Source organism: Podarcis cretensis (genome assembly GCF_951804945.1).
Source record: "Podarcis cretensis genome assembly, chromosome: 4".
NCBI lineage: Eukaryota > Metazoa > Chordata > Lepidosauria > Squamata > Lacertidae > Podarcis > Podarcis cretensis.
Window position 1 is genome coordinate 43815218 of NC_137173.1, and position 13018 is coordinate 43828235.

General features: G+C 39.0%; 1 protein-coding gene across 4 annotated transcripts in view; it reads right to left on the reverse strand.

The window, feature by feature from the left end:
- CADM2 (cell adhesion molecule 2) overlaps positions 1-13018 on the reverse strand; it is a 365029-nt gene that overhangs the window by 65858 nt on the left and 286153 nt on the right. For all 4 annotated transcript variants that reach the window (XM_079974828.1, XM_079974830.1, XM_079974829.1 and 1 more), the window contains one exon: positions 9882-9972. In XM_079974828.1, coding sequence (XP_079830954.1) covers positions 9882-9972 — 91 coding nt within the window. The remainder of the gene's footprint in view (positions 1-9881; positions 9973-13018) is intronic.

Genomic DNA, 13018 nt, shown 5'->3' on the forward strand with positions numbered 1-13018 from the left:
TCTGTATGGCTGTCCTACAAAATGATCTAATTTAGCATGTTTATTGTATTTGTAATTAGTAAACAAAGCTAAAAAGCTAAATATTGCCCAATATTGTATTTAGAATTGACATAATCAGTTCATTGTAACTAATAAACTTCTGAATCATAAACTGTTCAACAGAAAAATAAAACGCTGAATTTTTTTTGGGGGGGGGGCACATCATTGTCTACAACAGCTAGGAATTTTTTTTTAAAAAAATGAAATCTGGAAATCTGGGGATTATGGCTCATTGGGGGAAGCAACTGTTCCTCTTGATTCTCCCCTATGAACACCTATCACTGTCACCTTGGGCCAACTGCTGTCAGCCAAAATTACTGCAACTTCATGTATACCACCCTGAGCTCTCCTTGGAGCAGTGGTTCTCAACCTGTGGGTCCCCAGATGTTGTTGGACTACAACTCCCATCATCCCTGGGGTGATGGGACTGATGGGAGTTGTAGTTCAACAACATCTGGGGACCCACAGGTTGGGAAAGGCTGCCTTGGAAGAAGGGCATGACATAGAAACAAAAGATACATAAAAGTGGCACAATCTCTAACAATCAGCTGAGTAATACCTACTTACTACATGAATAGCTGTTGCTTGTTCGATGCCAATGATAGCATTTTGAAGGGAGGATATGATAATACCAAATGCAAGCTGTGGGAAAAGGATATGACAAATGTGCTCATTTTGTTTCCCTCTTCTGAAAGGTTGAATGCTTAAAAGATCTTTGATTATATTTTCATGGTTTCTAAGTTCTAGGGTTAAATGGTGCACAGGTGACATTGCCTTATAGTCTTTGTTAGTTCTAAGATACAGACCTTTAAAACCATATTTTTGTCTTCCATAATTTCAAGGGAAAGAAAAAAATGCATTTCAATGATGTATCACATGTTAGTACTTAAGAGGCTGCATTTAGATTTTTCTTCCTTCACACTGTATTTTTTTCTGCACCATTTTTGGAGCAAACATTGCAGGAAAAGCAGTTGAGTCTTAAGAAAGCTCTTTACTGAACAGAGCCCATTAAGCCATCTGATCACTTTACAGACAACTCGAAGAGAAGTTCTTAGGTACTATAGTGAGAGTTTTACTGTGAAGTGTAATTTATAAATGGGCTCTAATGCTTCTCCCTGTTTCTTTCCATGACACTTTTTATGACACCAATTTTGCTGCTTTGTAGGGAAAAAGGGATTCCCAAACGGAAAATGAAAATCTAGTTGCATGACAGCAAATCTATTAACTGCAACTTGAAATTGAATATATTATTATAGTATGTGTTTACACCTTAGCAGAAATGATGCATTTTTATAAGTATAACTCTCTGTATAATGCTACATTACCAATTCCAAGCCTTAAATGTATTGTAGTATTTGTGAATAGGGATACTAAGCTAACATTTATACTGTCCTTCAAAATAATTGGCTTTTTGTTACAAGGCACCTATCTGAGAAGGTTTTCCAAGTATATTCCCTCAATGGAGTCATATTCATTCTCAGGTGTGACTTTTGTAGGACTTCAGAATGTGTAATTGAACATACACCATATTGCTGATGCACAATTAGTAAAGTCAGCATTGACTACAATGGGACAAGTAGTCTCTTCAAAGCTATCTAGCTTCAAAGGAAATTTCACACAGCAGGCAGCTGGAAAGATTTAAAAAAATTATGGTAGCAGTCAACAAAAAATCAGATGTTAAAACTATCTAAAATTAAAATTGAGTACAATAATATACAGAAAACTTGTCATATTTTATTTTGTCAAATCTCTGGGCATATATCCCAGTCTGCTTCATTTATTTGCATACTGCAGTACTTAAATTGATCCATGTCAGCTTTGATAGAAATCTTAGCTCAAATAGCAATTATAGTCTTTGTTTTGCATGTAATTAGGACAGCTATGGAGAATGAGTAAAAAAAAAAAAGCTCTTTACATTGTTCCTATTTACTCAGCTATGTTTCAGAAAGACATATAGAAAAATAAACTGAAAGTTCTATTTGTTAATACTTTGTTGATAGTCCAAGTAATTGAGCCAGAGTCTTTAACACAAATGATTCTTTGTAGCTTTTTAGTCTGTTTGTTCCAACCGATGTACAGCTTGTATGCATTATATGAATCTGATGTCATCAATACAAACAAATTTTACCCACAATTTTACCTCAAACCTTTGCCTGATGGTCTTGGGTATAGATGCTTGGCAAGTATTTTTGTTTTAATGTTTACTGGAATCTGTCAATCATCTGTCAATTATATCAAGAAATAAGCTTCTTCTGTTTATATTATGTCTACTAATATCTCCTACAGTTATATGAATATGGTAAATGTTTACCCTGATAAATAGTGTAATGGGAGCATGTGACCTACATATTAGCCTTTGATTCACATATTCATTCAAACCTCATGGAGAAACTAAAGTTTCACTCTGTTCCCAACTTTTGGAACCTCTGCCTCTGAGCACAATCCTGTGTTGTGTTTACTCCAAATCAAGTTGTCCAGTAGGCATACTTCCAGGTAAGTGGATTATATTCTCTGAAATATAATCCAAATTCTTGAAGAGAGAGAGCTTACATATTCTTTAAACCCCAATTCTGACTCTTATGTTTTGAAAATGAATATCAAAAGGCTTTATCTGAATTTCTTTTCCAGATATTACTACCCATCCTTTCCAAGCAGAAGTTAGCAGTGACTTCCTGGAGTCTTTCAGGATAGCCATTAAGATCTTTAGATATCTCATCTTAAGTTTATGTGCCTCATTCATATTTCACACTGCTAGAGCAAGGAAACCAAGTGCCTCACCTTGGCAAAGAGTACTAAGGCTCACAGCATCCAATTAATTTCTTTCTCCACAAAGAAACTGGAGTAGCTTACCTGTAACTGGTCTGGGAGATGGTCCACAGTGTCACACATATGGATGACTAGGAAGTGCTTCCTGCAAGGAGGGAGGGCAGGAGCACATGCTAAGTTGCCAGCCATGCAACCCAGGAAATACTTATCAGTCATCATAGGTTCTCACCTGACTCAACCTAATGTATCATGGAAACCATCCTAGTTAATCTCTAAAATCCTAACATTATACTAGGGGGAACACTTTCTGAATGTCTGTGTAATCATGACACAGATACACTGAGACAAATTTATGCCTTGCTTGCAACTGTATTTGTTCTACAAGTTTTCATTTTATGTTACAGAGTTGGTCACATAACTACCTTGAGAAGGAACTTCAGTGACTAGAACACACAAAACAAGGAGCAGCTGATAGCCAAAGACAATAGGCCTTTTTGCTAGTAGTCATGTATTATGAAGAAAAGAGAAGGTCAAATGTTAACCACTCTCTCTTTATGCAGGCTGATTTCTCCTTTCACCACACCATCTACATTTGATAACATCTCTACCCACAGCAGATTCATTTCTTTATAATCAGGGTTAGTTATTTGATCCTTAAAAATCACCTCACTAAAGGGGGCTTCTTAAGAGTTGTATCCAATGTTAGTCATACTCATCATAGACCCACTGAAGTTAATGGACATGATTGACATAGGGCCATAAATTTCACTAGGTCTACCCTGTGTAGAACTTTCCTGGATTCAAACATACACATTGTGGTTAGTTGTAAAGGGCACATAATTTTATTCTACTTCTATATTTTGCTTTAATTTTAAAAGTGCATAAACCACTCCATGTCAAAAATGAATTTCTGGGTAGTATCCAGATAAATTTAAAATTACAAAACAAACCAACAATATGTTTTAACCAGCAAAAAATACCATAATCTAAAATACCCTGACAAAACAAAAGGTTTTAACTTAGTGCTAAAAATAAGCATGCCTTCCTCAAGTGCTTATTCTACAATAGGTGAACCAGCAAAGTGAAGGCTGTCCCTTCTGTACATACATAGTTTGCTTTTCCTAAAGATGGAGCATAGAAAAATTGACTCTTCCGATTACCATAGCAGAATTTATACAGGAGAAATATAGGCAAATAGTATAAAAATCAGAGGAGGCCTCCCTTGCTTTGAAATGGAGAAAATAGGATTTACACAATGGCAAGGCCTTCACACATAAAGTATATATTTGTACTTAAGCACAAAATTTAGCATGAAAAATGGTCCAAGTTCTTCTGATGCTTTGGTTTTAATGATGCTCTATAAACACAAAAGGAATGTTTTGTGAAAAGGTTTGTTGACTTTTTGAGTGTCTATTCAAATAGACAGACATGTGAACATTGTTCCCTAGTTCCAGTTTCTTCAAAATATGAGATTTTGCAAGATTACATTATTCATACACCCAAGCCATATGGACATTCCATTTGAAGACAGTAGCTGATAAGCTACTTTTCTCACACTGAAATCCTTCAAGTCCACAACTCTACTTGTTTCAAGATACTTAAAAGTAAGCTAAGATATTGTGAATGTGTCCATCTCAAAATAGATAAATTTCACCTTATATTTTGTTTGCATATTCCATAGAAGTTAACAAGAGCAAATATTATATTTCCTTAAAGTAGCATATCTTCTATATTAACAGAATCAATTACAGAAAGATTTCTATACCTTGTATGATGAGCGCATTTTTTATAAATTATATGTTGTGTGAAAATAGCACATCCCTCTGAGATAGTCTTAAACACAACATGAGGTGGGAGCCTTGCTAAAAAAAGCAGAATTTCCACACTCGGAGGATTGTTCAGTTTCCAGTATTTTTTTAGTATGCTGAATACTTTAGATTGCACTGTTCAGTGTGGATTGCAAAGTGTGGTACTGATCCAAAAAGTCCAGAAAGTTTTTGTAATGCATCCTTTTGTCTGCGTTGACATGTCTTTTGGATGAGGCACCATAAGGAAAAGCACCCACTACAGTGTCATGGCTGTTGCACTCATGTAATGCTACACGTGAAATTTTTGTTTTACCTGTCATCTTTTTTCCCAGTTACTTTTATTGATACAACAACATCATTCACTATGTATTTTAGAGAGTGGTTTATCAGTCTGTTTGTCCATTTGTTCTCTATAAGTTCAGCTGCCTCTTGAGATATCGTTGCCAAACTCAGCCACCATTTGGAATCAAAGTGCAGGACTGAATTGTCACCTTTTTTTTTTTTTTTTTGCATAGGTTTGACTGCCTCTCAATATATTATTGCCAAGCTCAGCGCAAGCACTCTCAAGGTGGGGGTGGCAGATGCTGTTACAATTTAGACACCAGGCAACCTTTTGAATCAAGATGGTAGACCCAAATGTCAATTTCACATGACTTCACCTATTTTTTGGCATGCATTTGATGGCAAACTTGGCATGAGGGTTTCTGAGGTGAGGATGGCAGTCTTCACTGATGTTTGAATGTGACTTTGGCATGACTTCACCTGATTTTTTGTGTGACGGGTCCAAACACAAATTGCACTATCCATTTAAAATCAAAATATATCTTTGGTTTCTAAAAATTCCTGGACAGGGTTGGACACTCACTGCTAGTATAATATATATGGCATAATTCGTTTAGAAATGTGTGTTGCCTCTGGGAAGGTTAATAAATATTGCGGTACATATATATTTGCTCCTGTAGCTACTATTCTTGTAAGATCTCATATTCTGTTCATCAAGCTGATTACATTTCTACATATGTGCTGAATCTGTTTCTGAGCATTAGGTAGGAAAGGTACAGGGTTCTTTAAAAGTCACAAAGGGATTAGATTGAAACACATATTCCAAATCATTTAAATCAAGCAGAATCCAAGAAGACAAGACTTTCTGACTTACTTTGTATTACTTGACACAAATAATAAAACTTGAGCTTTAAAAAGACAAAGAAGAGAAAAGCCACCTATCTGATGTCAAGTAACCATTAGTCAGCCCAAGTACTGCTTCTGAATAAGACATATAGACAAAGGAAAATCTTAACTCTTGTCTGACACCTGTCAAATATAAGGTCTGTCTGGCTATGAGTTCTGTGCACAGTGGCAGGAAAATTATTTCTTTAAAGTGTGGCATCTGCTACAGAGGAAGAGGACTGAAAGAAGGAAGCTGCAGACTTTTTCTCTTCCTGGCAGGGTATTTTTACAGGCTCCTTTACCACTTCTACACCATGTGCATCATTATTTTCCATTGAAATGTTACAGGTGTTAATTGATAAGGACTATGCATAGCGCATTTCGAGATCAAAATGTATTCCTTCAAACAGCCTGCTCTTGCATACTTTCAGTTACAGAACTACCATTTGCTTATCTGCCAAGCATCATTGCTTAGAAGCAGTGAAAAGAGGAAAAATATTTCACACTTAAAAGGCTGCAGAAATTCTAATATGCACAATATCATGACAAGCATCATAACCAGAAAAACATCATATCCACGTTTAATCAGCACATCAATTTATCCTAAGTCAGACACGCCCTGACCTTAGACTTTGTAGGTCCTGACAGGGAAATTGGCATAAAAATGGGAGCCAGTGTGGGTTGCGCTTTCAAAATGACCCAAGGTGTGATGAGCATAATTTTATTCCAGGTAGCATTCTCTCAGCCTCCTAATTTTGTGCCAAATTCCTGAAGAATCAAAAAAGTCTATATATTCAAAAGGGGATTGTAAAGCCCACTGATTGTTCCAGCCTGCATATGTTTTTGCATTGCAGGGGGTTGGCTCTCAGGGTCCCTTCCCGCTCTACAAGTCTCTGATTCTATGATGCTGCCTTCACATTCCACCAGTTCACAGAAGCATCCAGGAGTATATGTTTCCACCAAGCTTATGTGGTGGTATTATTTGTGTGCAAAGACGCCTCTGTATGGGAACTGTATGCAGTGCCACATTTTCAATGTAAGTTGTGAAAATGTAGCTACAATTTTTTTGACTACACATAGATTGCACACAGGCTCTGCACGATAAGGCTTCCCTCCCCATCCTCTCCAATGCAACACATGAAAAATCTTTCAGGGGAGTTGGGACCCTTCGAAAAGGCCACAGAGGGGATGAAGTGGGAGGAAACACTGTGTGGGGACGTGGAGACAGGAAGCATGAGAGACAGAGAGACAAAGAGACGGAAAGAAAGAGCTGTGTCTGCTGAATTTCAGATTAAATATCATTAATTTCACATTAGTTTCACATTGTGGTCCAGTTCACATTGTCAATTTTGCCATTGTGCCGTGGTCCTGTATTTGTGTGAAGCAGATTCATGGTGACAGATTTGGGAGCAACTTACACAAGAATAGTTCCCAGAATCTGCAACTGCTCAAACTAACATGATAGGACACACCACACACCAACTGGTTGGAGATTGGGTATGCATTAACACTGGTGCTAGAAGCGGGATTCTGCTTCCTAAAAGGAGGACTGTGTGTCAAGGAGTGCCTGAGGTAAAACAGAAGGAAGAATGGTAAGATTCCTGGAGCAGATGAAGTTGATGTTCTAGCAGCAAACCTAAAAGCTAGCAGAATGTTACCAGCAGCAACACCAGTGGCTCTCTTAAGAACTGTGAAATTCACTGTGATGGTCTCCCACATGCAGCTGAAGAAGAGATTGGAGTCTCTAAGGTCCCATCTGCACTATACATTTAAAGAAATATCATGCCATTTTAAGTAAGCCTGGCTTCCCTCAAAGAATCCTGGGCACTAGAGTTTGTTAAGGGTACTGAAAGTTGTTAGGAAACCGCTAAAGGGGCTGATTGTTAAATCACTGTGGGAATTGTAGCTCTTTAAGGGGAATATGAGTCTCCTAACAACTGCCAGAACCCCTAGCAAATTACAGTTCCAAAAGTTCTATGACTGCTTAAAGTGGATTGATACTGCTTTAAATGTACAGTGGTACCTCGGGTTAAAATCTTCAGGTTACAGACGCTTCAGGTTACAGACTCCGCTAACCCAGAAATAGTACCTCAGGTTAAGAACTTTGCTTCAGGATGAGAACAGAAATCGTGCGACAGCAGCATGGCGGCAGCGGGAGGCCCCATTAGCTAAAGTGGTACCTCAGGTTAAGAACAGTTTCAGGTTAAGAATGGACCTCCAGAACGAATTAAGTTATTAACCTGAGGTACCACTGTACAGTGCAAATGAGGCCTAAGTGAGTAGATGAGAGCCTTATCTCAACAGCCACTACCCAGTAGCCCAGCTACAAAGCACTCAGACCAGAGTGGCCAAGAAGATACAGGGAGCAGATGGACAGCTGAAGTTCTTGGACCATGAAGAACTGCAGTGAGTAACAGAAAATTAAGACGCTTTGTCCAGAAGCCTGCCTGAGTGGAGAGGAGACCAGAAACCCAGGAAAGAAGCCTCAAGCTAGGAAAAACAATGGGTTGGAAGGAGGAAGGGAGGCAGTGTCAGATAAGAGAGCTATAGGCTTGAAGAAATGAGATACTGCTGATTTGCACACTGCTTATGCACTAGCTATGGAAAAAAAGAGCAGCAGGAGAAGAAGAAGCTGGACATACATGTGTCAGGAACAGCCAGCTAGCACTTGAAGAATTGGTGTCACCACTAACAGACAAATGACAGGCTAAACTCCAGTAGGCTAGAGACAAAGCAACAGCAGAGACAGAGATTACATAGAAAAACAGCTAAATTCCCCTAATATCATTTGTGTTCTAGAAGGGCTTCCTCTCCTAAAAAGAGTAAAGGTTTTTTTTGTTGGCATCTGTCTGTCTCGAGAGTCAATGGAATGTAACCCTGGGGATGAATTTAAACTGCTGGAGAATCACAGTGCCTGCTATGACTCCAGAGACCAAGAGCTCATAACCATGTTGGTTTTGCTGCATTCGCAGCCCAGAAGAGACTTCTCTGAGGTGCTAGCTTGAGCAGTGTGTATGGAGGTCCTAGGCGGCCCAGACAACAAGACCCCACACTCGGCCTGGCTGAAGTGGTCCAAAGAAAAGCAGAGCAGTATGTTTGGTACCAGCTTGACTGCAGGAATTACCAGAAGGAGGCATACAAGAGGCCATCCAACCATCTTAGAGAATCCACTCTGGGTTTGTGAGGTGTTTACTCCATAGCCTTTTCTTTTCTCGAAGATATCCTGAAAGGCAGTGCTTATGGTTTATTCCTTTGGGTTTACTCCTGAAGCCTTTCTTATGAATATGAGTCTGCTAGACCCAAGTCCCTTTCACAAATGAGAAAAAAGTTTTTCCATTTGTGAAATGGATTTAGCCTGTAATTTGTATTTTATTGTGATCTGCCCTGGGGGCCATTCAGCTGCAAGGCAGTATATAAATACACTAAATAAAAATAAATATGGAGGTTATGCCTGGGAAGCATGTAATGCAATAGTGGGGTTATTTTTATTTTCTCCTCAAGTGGCAGATGCTGTCTAGTAGTAGTAGTAGTAGTAATAAGAATAATAAGAGTTCGGGAGTGGGTTTAAGGTTTGTGAAGAAAAGAGTAATTTCAGCTGAAACTCAAACATATACAGCTTCACTCTCTTAATGCTATTTTTAAAAGTGAGATAGTTGAAAAGACAATTTGCATATATCATTAAATTTCCAATTACCATGTAAATGACAACCAAAGCAGGCAAAGAGTTCAACACTTTGCTTGGATAAAAAAAATGTGTTGATTTTACAAGTTTTTTCATCAGATGTGAGGCTTTGAGAGTATGTACCTATCATCAGTCTGACGATGTGAACAGCAAATAAGACTGCAATCCTTTCAGGTTGAAATAGCTTACTTTAAAAAAATGCACAGCAGGAATCCTTTCCCAAAACTAAAATAAATGACAAAGTAAAAGACCAGTCTTCCATAGGCACTTAATGAAGACATGCTTCAAGGCGTTTTCAGTACCAGAGATCACTTTACACCCCAGGACAAGAGAAAAACAGTAGAGTTTTGCAGTCAGAGGCTGCAATCAAAGGAGAATAAAGAATATAACAAAAATATATTGCTTGTTAAATCACTTACAGTGGTTTTCCTTTGGATTCACAAATCAAAGTTATAGATTGTCCTTCTTCTGGCCATAACGTGGAAGGGATTATTTTAACTGACGGAAGATCTGAAAAAAGATAATATTTGATGAATTACATGAAAACTGGACACCCATTGTATTATGCAAAGCATTTAAAAAGTGTGAGATTTCACTTATATATCCATGGACTTTAAGATTCTAATATATATTGTCCTTTGCCAACTGTAAGACCAGGTGGTAGTATGAGATTGTGCTGTGGCTTGTTGGTGAACTATAGCTTCTGCCACTGAGCACCACCAAATATGGATGGGGGCCTAATGCCCTTACAAGAGGGTGCTGCACTGTAACAAAAAAGCTGCCAGGAGAGTTTCTGGAACAACAAGTCATGCTTGGTAGAGGTGATGCCATCAGTGGCTAGTGTCAGCAGTTGCTATTCACTCTGTAGCCATGTACCTTTACTCAGCTGAATTAGCAGCCTTGCTACCTTCACTGCCACACAGAAACACTCTCCAGAAAGGGTGCTGGACCTCTTCCCCGCCCCAATTCTGTAGCCCTGAGTGCTGCATGCTGTAGTCTACCAATGATTCACTGAACAAGCAACAGCTGGGTTCTAGAGGAAAATAAAGACACCCCTACATCATTGTGGGCATTCCTTGGAGAGCATGGTTATAAACAGATTTGCAATTGAAATAGAAAATAGAAAAATGAATTTACTGAAAATGAATAACAAGCACTCCACACAGCCTTTGCTTTGTAGATGGATGTGAATATTATTACAAAAAAAGACTGCATTAAAAGTATATTCAAATGAACATATTTATTGGCATAGTAATTTGAATTCATAATAGAAAGTCTTCCATGAGCTCTTATAAATTTCTTTTTTAAAAAACCTTGCATTACTGAGGATAAATTTCAGGAATGCAACAGTATTTCCCTCTTTTGTGAACATCCCTTGTAGTCTGATTTTTTAAAAAAACCTCAAACCATTTTTATGGGGACATCAGATAAGAATACCACACTGTTGTATATAATCCATGCTAAACTTTAAAATATTATTTCTGTTTTATGCAATCAACTTTCAACAGAAAAGTCAGTCTTTGTCACTAGAGTGTGCAAAAAGAAAAGAATCACAGATGAAACTTGCAGATGAAATAACATTTGAATAAGGTCTGGCTAGGCCCACACTGGATCCAGCTGAATTATGTCAAACAATGTAAATTGGCAATAATCCAAAACACAATTGAAAAGGAACCTGGTTCATGCTGAAAATACTGGTATATCCCCCACTTTATCTGTTGTCTCCAGTGCTTTTTTCCTCCCATATAATCTGACATTCGCTTCTATCAGGAAAAGTAAAAGAGACAGCATGGTGTAATGGTTACCATGCAGGACTAAGGCTGCATTCGGACATGGGTTTTATTGTATTAGATTTATCGATTATAATGCTAGTGCTGGGATATGGCCCCCAACTTTGTCACATGAAATTACAGTGCAAAACTCCTACAAATTTCCAAGTTAACAGGGTTGTAAATGGTTGGGGTTTTTTTCTGGGAAAAATTAACATGAAATTGAGTGCTAAACTTCCACTAGTGGTTTTTATGCTGTGTAGAACATCACATCAACCACATAAATTAACAAAGAAGAAAATGTTGGAAAGATGGGGGAAAGTGTCGTTTGAATGCAGCCTAAGAGTGGAGAAACCCAAGTTCAAATCCCTATTCAGCCACAGAGCCCACTGGATGACCTTGAAATAGTAGCTCTCTCAAAGCCTGACCTACTGTACAAGGTTATTTTGAAGATAAACTATGTGGTGAGAATTATGTATGCCACTTTGAGTTCATTGGAGGAAAAATGGAATATAAATGTAGTAAATAAAACAAAAACAAAACATTCCTTGAGGACAACTGCTGGCTCCTATTCTACCAGCACCATCCACTCACTATGAGAAATATATATTGTTATAAGTCCACTCCCCTTCCTGGGGGGGAGGTGTTGCGGGAGGGTATCCGGGACCTCCCAGTGTCCTGGCCGTGGCCGGAGGGATGCCGCCCGCATCATAGGGACTTCTGCCCACATCACGACCCCGGCTGGCCAATGAGGTTGGTGGGAGGGCTGCCTGCCTTGTACCCAGACTCCACTTTAATCTGGTTCCAGCTTTTGAAGACGCATTGTTGGCATGATTGCCCCCACCCTGTGGCAATCAACATACCCAACAAAATTGCTAATTGTGCAGTGGCATGGAAGGTGAAACTATTGAATGGTCGGGTGATATGGTTCCCTGCCACTACTTTTGACCAGGAGGCCTTGTTTCACAATGATGGTGTTCACCTTTCTGATATGGGAAATATTTGGCTGGTTGATATCGCTAAGAGATTGGTTGCAGGTGTGAGGGTGTTGGCGGTGAGCCTTTGGGGCTCGAGTGGTGGTTAGGCATTGAGTAAGCCTTGTTTATGAGAGGGGAGGTTGTTGCCTCCACTTGCCCTTCCACATTAAGGGTATCCTGTTAAAGGGATCCGGGGGTATGGATCCTGTCTGAAACCTGGGCATGGGCTAGGGCCATGCCATGACCCCATCAGGGACCCTGGGGGTGCTATTAATTGATGTATATCATAGGGTTCCTCCTACAGGTGGTTTACCCTTAGCAGACTCCCTGCAGACAGGCAGGAGTTAGGACATATTCCGGTTTCACCCAATGCCAAACCAAACCACTCTACATCTGTAACGAATGAAGTTGTGGCTTATTTTATCTCATTAATCTAAACATTTGTGTCCATGTGTTTATTAAGAATTCAGCCAGTTATAAAAACTGTTAGAATTTGGTCAGAGGGTGTTTTCAGTCAGCTCCCGGATTCTTTTGAAAGTACTGATTGGAGCGTGTTTGAACATCAAGATCTGCACAGATACACAGACGCTGTACTTTCTTATATTAAAGTGTGTGCCGATAATGTAATAACGGAGAGGTGTATTAGAGTCTATGGGAACAGCAAACCCTGGATGACTGCTGAAGTAAGGTCACTCCTGAAAGCTTGGGATACTGCCTTCAAGGCAGGGAACACAGATATATATACAGAGGGGCAAGAACAAAGCTCAGGAAAGGCATCAAGGTGGCAAAACAACAATATAAGCTTAAGGT